The sequence below is a fragment of the Petromyzon marinus genome, chromosome 83, assembly GCF_048934315.1.
Source record: "Petromyzon marinus isolate PM22_M1 ecotype Great Lakes invasive population chromosome 83, UKy_Petmar_22M1.pri1.0, whole genome shotgun sequence".
Taxonomy (NCBI): Eukaryota; Metazoa; Chordata; class Hyperoartia; order Petromyzontiformes; family Petromyzontidae; genus Petromyzon; species Petromyzon marinus.
Window position 1 is genome coordinate 1982593 of NC_133748.1, and position 19127 is coordinate 2001719.

The 19127-nt window shown below is 49.0% G+C and overlaps 1 protein-coding gene across 2 annotated transcripts in view; it reads left to right on the forward strand.

Moving 5' to 3' along the window:
• The window catches only part of LOC116957717 (uncharacterized), an 86011-nt gene that overhangs the window by 62765 nt on the left and 4119 nt on the right, over positions 1-19127 (forward strand). Inside the window, exons 12-15 of one of the 2 annotated variants that reach the window (XM_032980038.2) lie at positions 1110-1248; positions 8322-8461; positions 13175-13274; positions 16237-16331. In XM_032980038.2, the coding sequence (XP_032835929.2) occupies positions 1110-1248; positions 8322-8461; positions 13175-13274; positions 16237-16331 (474 nt within the window). Of the gene's footprint in view, positions 1-1109; positions 1249-6904; positions 7393-8321; positions 8462-13174; positions 13275-16236; positions 16332-19127 lie in introns of those variants that run through there. The other variant, XM_076057537.1, reaches the window with a different exon arrangement.

Below are 19127 nucleotides of genomic sequence, written 5' to 3' on the forward strand. Positions count from 1 at the left end.
CCCACTCACTCACCCACTCACTCACTCACTAACTCACTGACTCACTAACCCACCCACCCACTAACCCACCCACGCACTCACTCACCCATCCACTAACCCACCCACCCACTAACCCACCCACCAACTCACTAACTCACCCACTAACTCACTCATTCACTCACCCACCCACTAACTCACCCACTCATTCACTCACTAACTCACCCACTCACTCACCCACCCACTAACTCACCCACCCACGCACTCACCCACTCACCCACTCACTCACCCACCCACCCACTCACCCACTCACCCACCCACTCACTCATCGACTCACTCACCCACCCATGCACTCACTCACCTACCCAACCACTAACTCACACACCCACCCATTCACCCACCCACTAACTCAACCACACAGTCACCCATCCACCCACTAACTCACCCACCAACTCACTAACTCACCCACTAACTCACTAATTCACTCACTCACCCACTCACCTCCCCACTCACTCACTCACTCACTAACTCACCGACTCACTCACCCACACACCCACTAACTCACCCCCCCAACCCACTAACTAAATCACCCACCCACTAACTCACCCACCCACTAACTCACCCACTATCTAACCCACCCACTAACTCACCCACCCACTAACTCACCCACCCACTAACTCACCCATCCACCCACCCACTAACTCACCCACCCACCCACTAACTCACCCACCCACGCAGTCACCCAACCACTCACGCACCCACTAACTCACCCACCCACTAACTCACCCACCCACTCACTAACTCACCCACCCACCCATTCACCCACCCACTAACTCACCCACACACTCACCCATCCACCCACTAACTCACCCACCAACTCACTAACTCACTCACTAACTCACTCATTCACTCAACCACCCACTAACTCACCCACCCACCCACTCACCCACCCACCCACTCACTCACCCACTCACTCACCTACCCACTCACCCACCCACTAACCCACCCACCCACTAACCCACCCACGCACTCACTCACCCACCCACTCACTCACCCACCCACTCACTCACCCACCCACCCACTCACTCACCCACCCACTAACCCACCCACCCACCCACTAACCCACCCACCAGGTGTTCCGCTGGTTGGCATTCGCGTTTGCCTCCACCCACCGCACGATGGCGGTGTCGGGGCGCCGAGTTTGTCACTCAGACGACTTCACCAAGGAGGGAAGCGTCGTGAACGGAGCAGCCTGGCACACCGTGGCCGGCAGTGAGTCACTCACTAAGTCACTCACTCAGTCACTCACTCAGTCACTCACTCAGTCACTCAGTCACTCACTCAGTCACTCACTCAGTCACTCACTCAGTCACTCACTCAGTCACTCACTCAGTCAGTCAGTCACTCACTCAGTCACTCACTCAGTCACTCACTCAGACGACTTCACCAAGGAGGGAAGCGTCGTGAACGGAGCAGCCTGGCACACCGTGGCCGGCAGTGAGTCACTCACTAAGTCACTCACTCAGTCATTCACTCAGTCACTCACTCAGTCAGTCACTCAGTCACTCACTCAGTCACTCACTCAGTCAGTCATACACTCAGTCACTCACTCAGTCACTCATACACACACTCAGTCACTCAGTCATACACTCACTCACACACTCACTCACTCAGTCACTCAGTCAGTCACTCACTAAGTCACTCACTCAATAAGTCACTCACTCAGTCACTCACTCAGTCACTCACTCAGTCACTCAGTCACTCACTCAGTCACTCACTCAGTCACTCAGTCATTCACTCAGTCACTCAGTCACTCACTCAGTCACTAAGTCACTCACTCAGTCACTCACTCAGTCACTCACTCAGTCACTCACTAAGTCACTCACTCAGTCACTCACTCAGTCACTCACTCAATAAGTCACTCACTCACTCATACACTCACTCAGTCACTCACTCAGTCACTCACTCAGTCACTCACTCAGACGACTTCACCAAGGAGGGAAGCGTCGTGAACGGAGCAGCCTGGCACACCGTGGCCGGCAGTGAGTCACTCACTAAGTCACTCACTCAATAAGTCACTCACTCAGTCACTCACTCAGTCACTCACTCAGTCACTCAGTCACTCACTCAGTCACTCACTCAGTCACTCAGTCATTCACTCAGTCACTCAGTCACTCACTCAGTCACTAAGTCACTCACTCAGTCACTCACTCAGTCACTCACTCAGTCACTCACTAAGTCACTCACTCAGTCACTCACTCAGTCACTCACTCAATAAGTCACTCACTCACTCATACACTCACTCAGTCACTCACTCAGTCACTCACTCAGTCACTCACTCAGACGACTTCACCAAGGAGGGAAGCGTCGTGAACGGAGCAGCCTGGCACACCGTGGCCGGCAGTGAGTCACTCACTAAGTCACTCACTCAGTCACTCACTCAGTCACTCACTCAGTCACTCAGTCACTCATACACTCACTCAGTGACTCAGTCACTCATACACACACTCAGTCACTCAGTCATACACTCACTCAGTCACTCAGTCATACACTCACTCACACACTCACTCACTCAGTCACTCAGTCAGTCACTCACTCAGTCACTCACTCAGTCACTCAGTCATTCACTCAGTCACTCACTCACTCACTCACTCACTCACTCAGTCACTCACTCAGTCACTCACTCACTAAGTCGCTCACTCAGTCACTCACTCAGTCACTCACTCAGTCACTCACTCAGTCACTCAGTCACTCACTCAGTCACTCACTCAGTCACTCACTCACTCAGTCACTCAGTCACTCACTCAGTCACTCACTCAGTCACTCAGTCACTCACTCAGTCACTCACTCAGTCACTCACTCAGACGACTTCACCAAGGAGGGAAGCGTCGTGAACGGAGCAGCCTGGCACACCGTGGCCGGCAGTGAGTCACTCACTAAGTCACTCACTCAGTCACTCACTCAGTCACTCACTCAGTCACTCAGTCACTCACTCAGTCACTCACTCAGTTACTCACTCAGTCACTCAGTCACTCATACACACACTCAGTCACTCAGTCACTCACTCACTCACTCAGTCACTCACTCAGTCACTCACTCACTCAGTCACTCACTCAGTCACTCACTCAGACGACTTCACCAAGGAGGGAAGCGTCGTGAACGGAGCAGCCTGGCACACCGTGGCCGGCAGTGAGTCACTCACTAAGTCACTCACTCAGTCACTCACTAAGTTACTCACTCAGTCACTCACTCAGTCAATCACTCACTCACTCAGTCACTCAGTCACTCACTCAGTCACTCAGTCACTCAGTCACTCAGTCACTCACTCAGTCACTCAGTCACTCACTCACTCAGTCACTCAGTCACTCAGTCACTCACTCACTCAGTCACTCAGTCACTCACTCAGTCACTCACTCAGTCACTCACTCAGACGACTTCACCAAGGAGGGAAGCGTCGTGAACGGAGCAGCCTGGCACACCGTGGCCGGCAGTGAGTCACTCACTAAGTCACTCACTAAGTCACTCACTCACTCAGTCACTCACTCACTCAGTCACTCACTCACTCAGTCACTCAGTCAGTCACTCAGACGACTTCACCAAGGAGGGAAGCGTCGTGAACGGAGCAGCCTGGCACACCGTGGCCGGCAGTGAGTCACTCACTAAGTCACTCACTCAGTCACTCACTAAGTCACTCACTCAGTCACTCACTCAGTCAGTCACTCACTCAGTCACTCACTCAGTCGCTCACTCAGTCCGTCATACACTCAGTCACTCACTCAGTCACTCATACACACACTCAGTCACTCAGTCATACACTCACTCACACACTCACTCACTCAGTCACTCACTCAGTCACTCACTCAATAAGTCACTCACTCACTCATACACTCACTCAGTCACTCAGTCACTCACTCAGTCAGTCAGTCACTCACTAAGTCACTCACTCAGTCACTCACTCAGTCACTCACTCAGTCAATCAGTCACTCACTCAGTCACTCAGTCACTCAGTCAGTCACTCACTCAGTCACTCACTCAGACGACTTCACCAAGGAGGGAAGCGTCGTGAACGGAGCAGCCTGGCACACCGTGGCTGGCAGTGAGTCACTCACTAAGTCACTCAGTCACTCACTCAGTCACTCACTCAGTCACTCACTCACTCAGTCACTCACTCAGTAAGTCACTCACTCAGTCACTCACTCAATAAGTCACTCAGTCACTCACTCACTCTGTCACTAAGTCACTCACTCAGTCACTCACTCAGTCAGTCACTCACTAAGTCACTCAGTCACTCACTCACTCAGTCACTCACTCATACACTCACTCAGTCAGTCACTCACTCAGTCACTCAGTCACTCACTAAGTCACTCAGCCAGTCACTCACTCAGTCACTCAGTCAGTCAGTCACTCAGTCAGTCACTCACTCAGTCACTCACTCAGTCAGTCAGTCACTCACTCAGTCACTCACTAAGTCACTCAGTCAGTCAGTCACTCAGTTACTCATACACTCACTCACTCATACACTCACTCACTCAGTCACTCAGTCACTCACTAAGTCACTCAGTCAGTCACTCACTCAGTCTCTCAGTCAGTCAGTCAGTCACTCACTCAGTCAGTCACTCACTCAGTCACTCACTCAGCCACTCAGTCAGTCACTCACTAAGTCACTCACTCAGTCACTCAGTCAGTCAGTCAGTCACTCAGTCACTCACTCAGTCACTCACTCATACACTCACTCAGTCACTCAGTCATACACTCAGTCACTCACACACTCACTCATTCAGTCACTCACTCATACACTCAGTTACTCACTCAGTCACTCACTCAGTCACTCACTCACTCACTCAGTCACTCACTCAGTCACTCAGTCACTCACTCAGTCACTCACTCAGTCACTCACTCATACACTCACTCAGTCACTCAGTCATACACTCAGTCACTCACACACTCACTCATTCAGTCACTCACTCATACACTCAGTTACTCACTCAGTCACTCACTCAGTCACTCACTCACTCACTCAGTCACTCACTCAGTCACTCAGTCACTCACTCAGTCACTCAGTCACTCAGTCACTCACTCAGTCACTCAGTCATACACTCACTCAGTCACTCACTCAGTCACTCAGTTACTCATACACTCACTCACTCAGTCACTGATACACTCACTCTGTCACTCACTCAGTCACTCACTCAGTCACTCACTCAGTCAGTCAGTCACTCACTAAGTCACTCACTCACTCAGTCACTCACTAAGTCACTCACTCAGTCACTCAGTCACTCACTCACTCACTCAGTCACTCACTCACTCAGTCACTCACTCAGTCATACACTCAGTCACTCACTCATACACTCACTCACTCACTCAGTCACTCAGTCACTCACTCAGTCACTCACTCAGTCAGTAAGTCAGTCACTCTGTCACTCACTAAGACACTCACTCAGTCACTCACTCAGTCACTCACTCACTCACTCAGTCACTCAGTCACTCACTCAGTCACTCAGTCAGTCACTCAGTCACTCACTCACTCAGTCACTCAGTCACTCACTCAGTCACTCACTCACTAAGTCACACACTCAGTCACTCACTAAGTCACTCACTCAGTCACTCAGTCACTCACTCAGTCACTCACTAAGTCACTCACTCAGTCACTCAGTCACTCACTCAGTCACTCACTAAGTCACTCACTCAGTCACTCAGTCACTCACTAAGTCACTCACTCAGTCACTCACTCAGTCACTCACTAAGTCACTCACTCACTAAGTCACTCACTCAGTCACTCAGTCATACACTCAGTCACTCACTCAGTCACTCTGTCACTCACTCAGTCACTCAGTTACTCATACACTCACTCACTGATACAATCACTCACTCACTCAGTCACTCACTCAGTCATACACTCAGTCACTCACTCAGTCAGTCACTCAGTCACTCAGTCACTCTGTCACTCACTCAGTCACTCACTCATACACTCACTACCCAACTCACTACTACAGACAACCCGTGCCCCCTACAGACAACACGTGCCCCCCTAAAGACAACACGTGCCCCCCTACAGACAACACGTGCCCCCCTACAGACAACACGTGCCCCCTACAGACAACACGTGCCCCCCTACAGACAACACGTGCCCCCTACAGACAACACGTGCCCCTACAGACAACACGTGCCCTTCTACAGACAACACGTGCCCTTCTAAGGCAACCCGTGCCCCCTACAGACAACACGTGCCCCCTACAGACAACACGTGCCCCCTACAGACAACACGTGCCTCTTACAGACAACACGTGCCCCCTACAGACAACACGTGCCCCCTACAGACAACACGTGCCTCTTACAGACAACACGTGCCCCCTACAGACAACCCGTGCCCTCCTACAGACAACCCGTGCCCTCCTACAGACAACACGTGCCCTCCTACAGACAACACGTGCCTCCTACAGACAACCCGTGCCCCCTACAGACAACACGTGCCTCCTACAGACAACCCGTGCCCCCTACAGACAACACGTGCCCCCTACAGACAAGACGTGCCCCCTACAGACAACACGTGCCCCCTACAGACAACACGTGCCCTCCTACAGACAACACGTGCCCCCTACAAACAACCCGTGCCCTCCTACAGACAACCCGTGCCCCCTACAGACAACCCGTGCCTCCTACAGACAACACGTGCCCTCCTACAGACAACACGTGCCCCCTACAGGCAACACGTGCCCTCCTACAGACAACACGTGCCCCCTACAGACAACACGTGCCCTCCTACAGACAACCCGTGCCCTCTGTGTGTGAGCCAGGCATGGCCGACTTGAGCTACCTGTCTACCCAACTCACTACTACAGACAACACGTGCCCCCTACAGACAACCCGTGCCCCCTACAGACAACACGTGCCCCCTACAGACAACCCGTGCCCTCTGTGTGTGAGCCAGGCATGGCAGACTTCAGCTACCTATCTACCCTACTCACTACTACAGACAACATGTGCCCCCTACAGACAACCCGTGCCCTCCTACAGACAACCCGTGCCCTCTTACAGACAACACGTGCCTCCTACAGACAACACGTGCCCTCCGTGTGTGACACAGGCATGGCAGACTTCAGCTACCTGTCTACCCAACTCACTACTACTCACAACACGTGCCCCCTACAGACAACCCGTGCCCCCTACAGACAACACGTGCCTCCTACAGACAACACGTGCTCTCCTACAGGCAACCCGTGCCCTCTTACAGACAACCCGTGCCCTCCTACAGACAACACGTGCCCTCCTACAGACAACCCGTGCCCTCCTACAGACAACCCGTGCCCTCCTACAGACAACCCGTGCCCTCCTACAGACAACCCGTGCCCCCTACAGACAACACGTGCCCTCCTACAGACAACCCGTGCCCTCCGTGTGTGACCCAGGCATGGCAGACTTCAGCTACCAGTCTACCCTACTCACTACTACTCACAGCACGTGCCCCCTACAGACAACACGTGCCCTCCTACAGACAACCCGTGCCCTCTGTGTGTGAGCCAGGCATGGCAGACTTCAGCTACCTGTTTACCCAACTCACTACTACAGGCAACACGTGCCTCTTACAGACAACACGTGCCTCTTACAGACAACACGTGCCCCCCACAGACAACCCGTGCCCTCTGTGTGTGACCCAAGCATGGCAGACTTCAGCTACCTGTCTACCCAACTCACTACTACAGACAACCCGTGCCCCCTACAGACAACACGTGCCCCCTACAGACAACCCGTGCCCTCTTACAAACAACACGTGCCCCCTACAGACAACACGTGCCCCCTACAGACAACACGTGCCCCCTACAGACAACACGTGCCCCCTACAGACAACCCGTGCCCTCCTACAGACAACCCGTGCCCCCTACAGACAACACGTGCCCCCTACAGACAACCCGTGCCCTCTACAGACAACCCGTGCCCTCCTACAGACAACCCGTGCCCTCCTACAGACAACACGTGCCCCCTCCAGACAACCCGTGCCCTCCTACAGACAACCCGTGCCCCCTACAGACAACACGTGCCCTCCTACAGACAACCCGTGCCCTCCTACAGACAACACGTGCCCCCTGTGTGTGAGCCAGGCATGGCAGACTTCAGCTACCTGTCTACCCTACTCACTACTACTCACAGCACGTGCCCCCTACAGACAACCCGTGCCCTCCTACAGACAACCCGTGCCCTCCGTGTGTGACCCAAGCATGGCAGACTTCAGCTACCTGTCTACCCTACTCACTACTACTCACAGCACGTGCCCCCTACAGACAACACGTGCCCCCTACAGACAACACGTGCCTCCTACAGACAACCCGTGCCCTCTGTGTGTGAGCCAGGCATGGCAGACTTCAGCTACCTGCACACGAACTGCCTGGAGGTAACCATGGAGCTGGGCTGTGATAAGTTCCCACACGAGACTGAGCTACCTCACGAATGGGAGAATTCACGTGAAGCTCTGATGGTCTATATGGAGCAGGTGGGTGGTGGGTGGTGAGTGGTGAGTGTGGGTGGTGAGTGGTGGGTGGTGAGTGGTGGGTGAGTGGGTGGTGAGTGTGGGTGGTGAGTGGTGAGTGTGGGTGGTGAGGGGGTGGTGAGTGAGGGTGGTGAGTGGTGGGTGAGTGTGTGTGGGGTGGTGAGTGAGGGGTGAGTGGTGGGGTTAGTGGGGGGTGGTGAGTGAGGGGTGAGTGTGGGTGGTGAGTGTGGGTGGTGAGTGAGGGGTGAGTGAGGGGTGAGTGTGGGTGGTGAGTGTGGGTGGTGAGTGAGGGTGGTGAGTGGGTGGTGAGTGAGGGTGGTGAGTGTGTGGTGGGGTGGTGGTGAGTGTGGGTAGTGAGTGTGGGTGGTGAGTGGGTGGTGAGTGAGGGTGGTGAGTGTGTGGTGGGGTGGTGGTGAGTGAGGGTGGTGAGTGTGGGTGGTGAGTGGGTGGTGAGTGAGGGTGGTGAGTGTGTGGTGGGGTGGTGGTGAGTGTGGGTGGTGAGGGGGTGGTGAGTGAGGGTGGTGAGTGGGTGGTGAGTGTGTGTGGGGTGGTGAGTGAGGGGTGAGTGGTGGGGTTAGTGGGGGGTGGTGAGTGAGGGGTGAGTGTGGGTGGTGAGTGTGGGTGGTGAGTGAGGGGTGAGTGAGGGGTGAGTGTGGGTGGTGAGGGTGGTGAGTGAGTGTGGGTGGTGGTGTGGGGTGGTGAGTGTGGGTGAGTGGTGAGTGAGTGGGGGTGGTGAGTGAATGTGTGGTGGGTTGAGTGGTGAGTGGTGGGTGAGTGTGTGTGGGTGGTGGTGAGTTGTGGGTGAGTGAGTGGTGAGTGTGGGGTGGTGAGTGTGTGTGGTGGGGTGAGTGAGGGGGGTGAGGGGGTAGTGAGTGAGGGGGGTGAGGGGGTGGTGAGTGAGGGTGAGTGAGGGGTGAGTGGTGGGTGAGTGTGTGTGGGTGGTGAGTGTGGGGTGAGTGAGGGTGGTGAGTGTGTGTGGTGAGTGTGTGTGGTGAGTGTGTGGTGAGTGTGTGTGGGTGGTGAGTGTGGGTGGTGAGTGAGGGTGGTGAGTGAGGGTGGTGAGTGAGTGGGTGGTGGGTGAGGGTGGTGAGTGAGGGGTGAGTGAGGGGGTGGTGAGTGAGTGGTGAGTGTGTGTGGGTGAGTGTGGGTGGTGGTGAGGGTGGTGGTGAGGGGGTGGTGAGTGAGGGGTGAGTGAGGGGTGAGTGAGGGTGGTGAGTGGGTGGTGAGTGAGGGTGGTGAGTGAGGGGTGAGTGAGTGAGGGGTGAGTGAGTGAGGGGTGAGTGAGTCAGGGGTGAGTGAGTCAGGGGTGGTGAGTGAGTGAGGGTGAGTGAAGGGTGAGTGAGGGTGGTGAGTGAGGGTGGTGAGTGTGTGGTGGGGTGAGTGAGGGGGGTGAGTGTGGGTGGTGGTGAGTGTGGGTGGTGAGTGGGTGGTGAGTGAGTGGTGGGTGAGTGTGTGTGGGGTGGTGGTGAGTGTGGGTGGTGAGTGTGGGTGGTGAGTGGTGGGTGAGTGAGTGGTGGTGAGTGAGGGGTGAGTGTGTGTGGGGTGGTGGTGAGTGTGGGTGGGTGGTGAGTGTGGGTGGTGAGTGGTGAGTGTGGGTGGTGAGTGAGTGTGGGTGGTGTGTGTGGGGTGGTGGTGAGTGTGGGTGGTGGGGTGAGTGAGTGGTGAGTGGGTGGTGGGTGAGGGGTGAGTGTGTGGTGGTGAGTGTGGGGTGAGTGAGCGGGGGGGTGAGTGTGGGGTGAGTGTGAGGGTGGTGAGTGAGTGTGGGTGGTGAGTGGGGGGTGAGTGTGGGGTGAGTGAGGGTGGTGAGTGAGGGGTGAGTGGTGGGTGAGTGTGGGGTGAGTGGTGGGGTGAGTGAGGGTGGTGAGGGTGGTGAGTGTGGGTTGAGGGGTGGGTGGTGAGTGAGGGGTGAATGAGGGTGGTGAGTGAGGGTGGTGAGTGAAGGGTGAGTGTGGGGTGAGTGAGGGTGGTGAGTGTGTGGTGAGTGAGTGAGGGGGGTGAGTGGGGTGAGTGTGGGGTGAGTGGTGGGTGGTGAGTGTGGGGTGAGGGAGGGGTGAGTGTGGGGTGAGTGGTGGGTGGTGAGTGGGGGTGGTGAGTGTGGGGTGAGTGGGGGTGGTGAGTGGGGGTGGTGAGTGAGTGGTGGGTGAGTGGTGAGTGAGGGGTGAGTGTGGGGTGAGTGGTGAGTGAGTGAGGGTGGTGGGTGGTGAGTGGTGAGGTGAGTGAGGGTGGTGAGTGGTGAGTGTGGGTGGTGGTGAGTGGGGGTGGTGAGTGAGTGGTGGGTGAGTGGTGAGTGAGGGGTGAGTGTGGGGTGAGTGGTGAGTGAGTGAGGGTGGTGGGTGGTGAGTGGTGAGGTGAGTGAGGGTGGTGAGTGGTGAGTGTGGGTGGTGGTGAGTGTGGGTGGTGAGTGAGGGGTGAGTGTGGGGTGAGTGTGGGGGTGGTGAGTGAGGGGTGAGTGAGGGTGGTGAGTGAGGGGTGAGTGAGGGTGGTGAGTGGGTGGTAAGTGTGGGTGGTGAGTGTGGGTGGTGGTGAGTGTGGGTGGTGGTGTGGGGTGGTGGTGTGGGTGGTGAGTGGGTGGTGAGTGTGGGTGGTGAGTGAGGGGTGAGTGGTGGGTGGTGAGTGGTGGGGTGAGTGAGGGTGGTGAGTGAGGGGTGAGTGGTGGGTGGTGAGTGAGGGTGGTGAGTGTGGGGTGAGTGTGGGGTGAGTGGTGGGTGAGTGGTGGTGAGTGAGGGGTGAGTGAGGGGTGAGTGTGGGTGGGTGAGTGTGGGGTGAGCGTGGGTGGTGAGTGGTGGGTGAGTGAGGGGGGTGAGTGTGGGGTGAGTGTGGGGTGAGTGAGGGGTGAGTGAGGAGTGGTGAGTGAGGGGTGAGTGAGGGGTGAGTGTGGGTGGTGAGTGAGGGGTGAGTGTGGGGTGAGTGTGGGTGGTGAGTGGTGAGTGTGGGTGGGGGGTGGTGAGTGAGGGGTGAGTGAGGGTGGTGAGTGTGGGTGGTGAGTGAGGGGTGGTGAGTTGAGTGGCTCACTCACTCACTCATGCAATCACTCATACACTCATACACTCACTCATACACTCACTCCACTCATACACTCACTCACTCATACACTCACTCACTCATACACTCACTCACTCATACACTCACTCATACACTCACTCATATACTCACTCACTCATACACTCACTCATACAATCATACACTCACTCATACACTCACTCATACACTCACTCATACACTCACTCACACACTCACTCACTCATACACTCACTCATACACTCACTCATACACTCACTCACTCATACACTCACTCATACAATCATACACTCACTCATACACTCACTCATACACTCACTCACACACTCACTCACTCATACACTCACTCATACACTCACTCATACACTCACTCACTCATACACTCACTCACTCACTCATACACTCACTCATACACTCACTCACTCATACACTCACTCACTCATACACTCACTCATACACTCACTCACTCATACACTCACTCACTCATACACTCACTCATACACTCACTCACTCATACACTCACTCACTCACTCATACACTCACTTACTCATACACTCACTCATACACTCACTCACTCATACACTCACTCATACACACACTCATACACTCATACACTCACTCATACACTCACTCATACACTCACTCATACACTCATACACTCACTCACTCATAGACTCACTCACTCATACACTCACTCACTCATACACTCACTCATACACTCACTCATACACTCACTCATACACACACTCATACACTCACTCATACACTCACTCATACACTCATACACTCACTCATACACTCACTCATACACTCACTCATACACTCATACACTCACTCACTCATACACTCACTCACTCATACACTCACTCACTCATACACTCACTCACTCATACACTCACTCACTCACTCATACACTCACTCACTCATACACTCACTCACTCATACACTCACTCACTCATACACTTACTCATACACTCACTCATACACTCACTCATACACTCACTCATACACTCACTCATACACTCACTCATACACTCGCTCACTCACTCATACACTCACTCACTCATACACTCACTCACTCATACACTCACTCATACACTCACTCATACACTCACTCATACACTCATACACTCACTCACTCATACACTCACTCATACACTCACTCACTCACTCATACACTCACTCACTCATACACTCACTCACTCACTCATACACTCACTCACTCATACACTCACTCACTCATACACTCACTCACTCATACACTCACTCACTCATACACTCACTCATACACTCACTCATACACTCACTCATACTCCCACTCATACACTCACTCATACACTCACTCACTTACTCATACACTCACTCATACACTCACTCATACACTCACTCATACACTCACTCACTCATACACTCACTCATACACTCACTCATACACTCACTCACTCATACACTCACTCATACACTCACTCACTCACACACTCATTTATACACCCACGAACTCTCCCATGACCCCCATGACCCCCATGACCCCCATGACTCCTCCCCCCTTGAACCACATGACCCCCCATGACCGCCATGACTCCTCCCCCCATCACCCCCATGACTCCTCCCCCCATGACCACCATGACTCCTCCCCCCATGACCTCCATGACCCCCCATGACCTCCATGACCTCTCCATGACCCCCCATGACCCCTAGGTTCACCGTGGCATCAAGGGAGTGGTTCTGGACCCTGATGGAGTCGGAGTCCCAAACGCCGTTGTGGGAGTTGAAGAAATCGACCATGATGTGACCACTGGTTAGTCACTAGTTAGTCACTAGTTAGTCACTAGTTAGTGACTAGTTAGTCACCAGTTAGTGACTAGTTAGTTACTAGTTAGTTACTAGTTAGACACTAGTTAGTAACTAGTTAGACACTGGATAGACACTAGTTAGTCACTAGTTAGTCACTAGTTAGCGACTAGTTAGACACTGGTTAGTCGCTCGTTAGTCACTAGTTAGACACTGGATAGACACTAGTTAGACACTAGCTAGTCACTAGTTAGACACTAGTTAGTCACTAGTTAGTCACTAGTTAGTGACTAGTTAGTGACTAGTTAGACACTAGTTAGACACTAGTTAGTTACTAGTTAGTCACTAGTTAGTCACTAGTTAGTCACTAGTTAGTGTCTAGTTAGTGTCTAGTTAGTCACTAGTTAGTCACTAGTTAGCGACTAGTTAGTCACTAGTTAGTCACTAGTTAGACACTAGTTAGTGACTGGTTAGTGACTAGTTAGACACTAGTTAGTCACTAGTTAGTGACTAGTTAGACACTGGTTAGTCGCTCGTTAGTCACTAGTTAGACACTGGATAGACACTAGTTAGACACTAGCTAGTCACTAGTTAGACACTAGTTAGTCACTAGTTAGTCACTAGTTAGTGACTAGTTAGTGACTAGTTAGACACTAGTTAGTTACTAGTTAGTCACTAGTTAGTGACTAGTTAGTCACTAGTTAGTCACTAGTTAGTCACTAGTTAGTCACTAGTTAGTGTCTAGTTAGTCACTAGTTGGTGTCTAGTTAGTCACTAGTTAGTGACTAATTAGTCACTAGCTAGTCACTAGTTAGTGACTAGTTAGTCACTAGTTAGTCACTAGTTAGTCACTAGTTGGTCACTAGTTAGTCACTAGTTAGTCACTAGTTAGTCACTAGCTAGCGATTAACTGGTGACTAGTTAGTCACTAGTTAGACACTAGTTAGTCTCTAGTTAGTGACTAGTTAGTGACTAGTTAGTCACTAGTTAGTCACTAGTTAGTGACTAGTTAGTGACTAGTTAGTCACTGGTTAGTCACTAGTTAGTCACTAGTTAGTCACTAGTTAGTTACTAGCTAGCGATTAACTGGTGACTAGTTAGTCACTAGTTAGTGACTAGTTAGTCACTAGTTAGTCACTAGTTAGTGACTAGTTAGACACTAACTAGTCACTATTTAGACACTAGTTAGTCACTAGTTAGTCACTAGTTAGTGACTAGTTAGACACTAGTTAGACACTATTTAGACACTAGTTGGTGACTAGTTAGACACTAGTTAGTGACTAGTTAGACACTAGTTAGTGGCTAGTTAGACACTAGTTAGTAACTAGTTGGACACTAGTTAGACACTAGTTAGACACTAGTGAGCGACTAACTGGTGAATAGTTAGTCACTAGTTAGACACTAGTTAGTCACTAGTTAGTCACTAGTTGGACACTAGTTAGACATTAGCAAGTCACTAGTTAGTGACTAGTTAGTCACTAGTTAGTCGCTAGTTAGACACTGGTTAGTCACTAGTTAGACACTAGTTAGTGACTAGTTAGCGACTAACTGATGACTAGTCAGTCACTAGTTAGACACTATTTAGACACTAGTTAGTCACTAGTTAGTCACTAGTTGGACACTAGTTGGACACTAGTTAGACACTAGTTAGTGACTAGTTAGACACTAGTTAGTGACTAGTTAGACACTAGTTGGACACCAGTTAGTCACTAGTTAGTCACTAGTTAGTCACTAGTTAGTGACTAACTAGTGACTAGTTAGTCACTAGTTAGACACTAGTTAGACACTAGGTAGTCGCCAGTTAGACACTAGTTAGTCGCTAGTTAGTCACTAGTTAGTCACTAGTTAGTCACTAGTTGGACACTGGTTAGACACTAGTTAGTCACTCGTTAGTGACTAGTTAGCGACTAACTGGTGAATAGTTAGTCACTAGTTAGACACTAGTTAGTCACTAGTTAGTCACTAGTTAGTCACTAGTTGGACACTAGTTAGTGACTAGTTAGACACTAGTTAGTCACGAGTTAGTCATTAGTTAGTGACTAGTTAGCGACTAACTGGTGAATAGTTAGTCACTAGTTAGACACTAGTTAGTCACTAGTTAGTCACTAGTTAGTCACTAGTTGGACACTAGTTAGACATTAGCAAGTCACTAGTTAGTGACTAGTTAGTCACTAGTTAGACACTAGTTAGTCACTAGTTAGTGACTAGTTAGTGACTAACTGGTGACTAGTTAGTCACTAGTTATACACTAGTTAGTAACTAGTTAGTGGCTAGTTAGACACCAGTTAGTCACTAGTTAGACACTAGTTAGTGACTAGTTAGACACTAGTTAGACACTAGTTAGACACTAGTTAGTCACTAGTTAGACACTAGTTAGACACTAGTTAGTCGCTAGTTAGTGACTAGTTAGACACTAGTTGTACACTAGTTAGTCACTGGTTGGTCACTAGTTAGTGACTCGTTAGTCGCTAGTTAGACACTAGTTAGTCACTGGTTAGACACTAGTTAGTCGCTAGTTAGTCACTAGTTAGACACTAGTCAGTCACTAGTCAGTCGCTAGTTAGTCGCTAGTTAGTAGCTAGTTAGACACTAATTGGTCACTAGTTAGACGCTAGTTAGACACTGGTTAGTCACTAGTTGGACACTAGTTAGACACTGGTTAGTCACTAGTTAGACACTAGTTAGTCACTAGTTAGACGCTAGTTGGACGCTAGTTAGTCACTAGTTATACACTAGTTAGACACTAGTTAGTCACTAGTTAGACTCTAGTTAGACGCTAGTTAGTCACTAGTTAGTGACTAGTTAGCGACTAGTTAGTGACTAGTTAGACACTAGTTAGACGCTAGTTAGTCACTAGTTATACACTAGTTAGTCACTAGTTATACACTAGTTAGACTCTAGTTAGACGCTAGTTAGACGCTAGTTAGTCACTAGTTAACCCCACCATGTCCACCCCCACCCCCCCCCAGGCTCCATGGGTGACTACTTCCGGCTGCTCAATCCTGGCGAGTACAAAGTGACCGTGCGGGCTGAGGGCTTCACCAGCGTCACCCGCACCTGCCAGGTAGTGTATAGTGTAGTGTAGTAGTGTATAGTGTAGTAGTGTATAGTGTAGTGTAGTAGTGTATAGTGTAGTAGTGTATAGTGTAGTAGTGTAGTAGTGTATAGTGTAGTGTAGTAGTGTAGTAGTGTATAGTGTAGTAGTGTATAGTGTAGTGTAGTAGTGTATAGTGTAGTAGTGTATAGTGTAGTAGTGTAGTAGTGTATAGTGTAGTGTAGTAGTGTAGTAGTGTATAGTGTAGTAGTGTATAGTGTAGTGTAGTAGTGTATAGTGTAGTAGTGTATAGTGTAGTGTAGTAGTGTATAGTGTAGTAGTGTATAGTGTAGTGTAGTAGTGTATAGTGTAGTAGTGTATAGTGTAGTGTAGTAGTGTATAGTGTAGTAGTGTATAGTGTATAGTGTAGTAGTGTATAGTGTAGCAGTGTATAGTGTAGTGTAGTAGTGTATAGTGTAGTAGTGTATAGTGTAGTAGTGTATAGTGTAGTGTAGTAGTGTATAGTGTAGTAGTGTATAGTGTAGTGTAGTAGTGTATAGTGTAGTAGTGTATAGTATAGTGTAGTAGTGTATAGTGTAGTAGTGTATAGTGTAGTGTAGTAGTGTATAGTGTAGTGTGTAGTGTATAGTGTATAGTGTAGTAGTGTATAGTGTAGTAGTGTATAGTGTAGTAGTGTATAGTGTAGTGTAGTAGTGTAGTAGTGTATAGTGTAGTAGTGTATAGTGTAGTGTAGTAGTGTATAGTGTAGTGTAGTAGTGTATAGTGTAGTGTAGTAGTGTATAGTGTAGTGTAGTAGTGTATAGTGTAGTAGTGTATAGTGTAGTAGTGTATAGTGTAGTGTAGTAGTGTATAGTGTAGTAGTGTATAGTGTAGTGTAGTAGTGTAGTAGTGTATAGTGTAGTAGTGTATAGTGTAGTGTAGTAGTGTATAGTGTAGTAGTGTATAGTGTAGTGTAGTAGTGTATAGTGTAGTGTGTAGTGTATAGTGTATAGTGTAGTAGTGTATAGTGTAGTAGTGTATAGTGTAGTAGTGTATAGTGTAGTAGTGTATAGTGTAGTGTAGTAGTGTATAGTGTAGTAGTGTATAGTGTAGTGTAGTAGTGTATAGTGTAGTAGTGTATAGTGTAGTGTAGTAGTGTATAGTGTATAGTGTAGTAGTGTATAGTGTAGTGTATAGTGTAGTAGTGTATAGTGTAGTGTATAGTGTAGTAGTGTATAGTGTAGTAGTGTATAGTGTAGTGTAGTAGTGTATAGTGTAGTAGTGTATAGTGTAGTGTATAGTGTAGTAGTGTATAGTGTAGTGTATAGTGTAGTAGTGTATAGTGTAGTGTATAGTGTAGTAGTGTATAGTGTAGTGTAGTAGTGTAGTAGTGTATAGTGTAGTAGTGTATAGTGTAGTGTAGTAGTGTATAGTGTAGTGTAGTAGTGTATAGTGTAGTGTATAGTGTAGTGTAGTAGTGTATAGTGTAGTGTATAGTGTAGTAGTGTATAGTGTAGTGTAGTAGTGTATAGTGTAGTAGTGTATAGTGTAGTGTAGTAGTGTAGTAGTGTATAGTGTAGTAGTGTATAGTGTAGTAGTGTATAGTGTAGTGTATAGTGTAGTGTAGTAGTGTATAGTGTAGTGTATAGTGTAGTAGTGTATAGTGTAGTGTAGTAGTGTATAGTGTAGTAGTGTATAGTGTAGTAGTGTATAGTGTAGTGTAGTAGTGTAGTAGTGTATAGTGTAGTAGTGTATAGTGTAGTGTAGTAGTGTATAGTGTAGTGTATAGTGTAGTGTATAGTGTAGTGTAGTAGTGTATAGTGTAGTAGTGTATAGTGTAGTGTAGTAGTGTATAGTGTAGTGTAGTAGTGTATAGTGTAGTGTATAGTGTACTGTAGTAGTGTATAGTGTAGTGTATAGTGTAGTAGTGTATAGTGTAGTGTAGTAGTGTATAGTGTAGTAGTGTATAGTGTAGTGTATAGTGTAGTAGTGTATAGTGTAGTAGTGTATATTGTAGTAGTGTATAGTGTAGTAGTGTATAGTGTAGTAGTGTATAGTGTAGTGCAGTAGTGTATAGTGTAGTAGTGTATAGTGTAGTAGTGTATAGTGTAGTAGTGTAGTAGTGTGTTGTCTAGTAGTGTAGTGTATAGTGTAGTGTAGTAGTGTGTAGTGTAGTAGTGTATAGTGTAGTAGTGTATAGTGTAGTGTAGTAGTGTAGTAGTGTGTAGTGTATAGTGTAGTGTAGTAGTGTAGTGTAGTAGTGTGTAGTGTAGTAGTGTATAGTGTAGTGTAGTAGTGTGTAGTGTAGTAGTGTAGTGTAGTAGTAGTGTGGTAATAGTATAGTAATGTATAGTGTAGTAGTAGTAGTGTATAGTGTAGTAGTGTATAGTGTAGTATATAGTGTATAGTGTAGTGTATAGTGTAGTGTATAGTGTAGTGTTGTAGTGTATAGTGTAGTAGTAGTATAGTGTAGTAATAGTATAGTAGTGTATAGTGTAGTGTAGTAGTGTATAGTGCAATAGTGTATAGTGTAGTAGTGTATAGTGTAGTGTAGTAGTGTAGTGTATTCTATAGTGTATGGTGTAGTAGTGTATAGTAGTAGTTTATAGTAGTAGTGTATAGTGTAGTGTAATAGCGTATAGTGTATAGTGTGGTAGTGTATAGTGTAGTAGTGTATAGTGTAGTGTATAGTAGTGTATAGTAGTGTATAGTGTAGTAGTGTATAGTGTAGTAGTAGTGTATAGTGTAGTAGTGTATAGTGTAGTGTATAGTGTAGTAGTGTATAGTGTAGTAGTAGTGTATAGTGTAGTGTATAGTGTAGTAGTG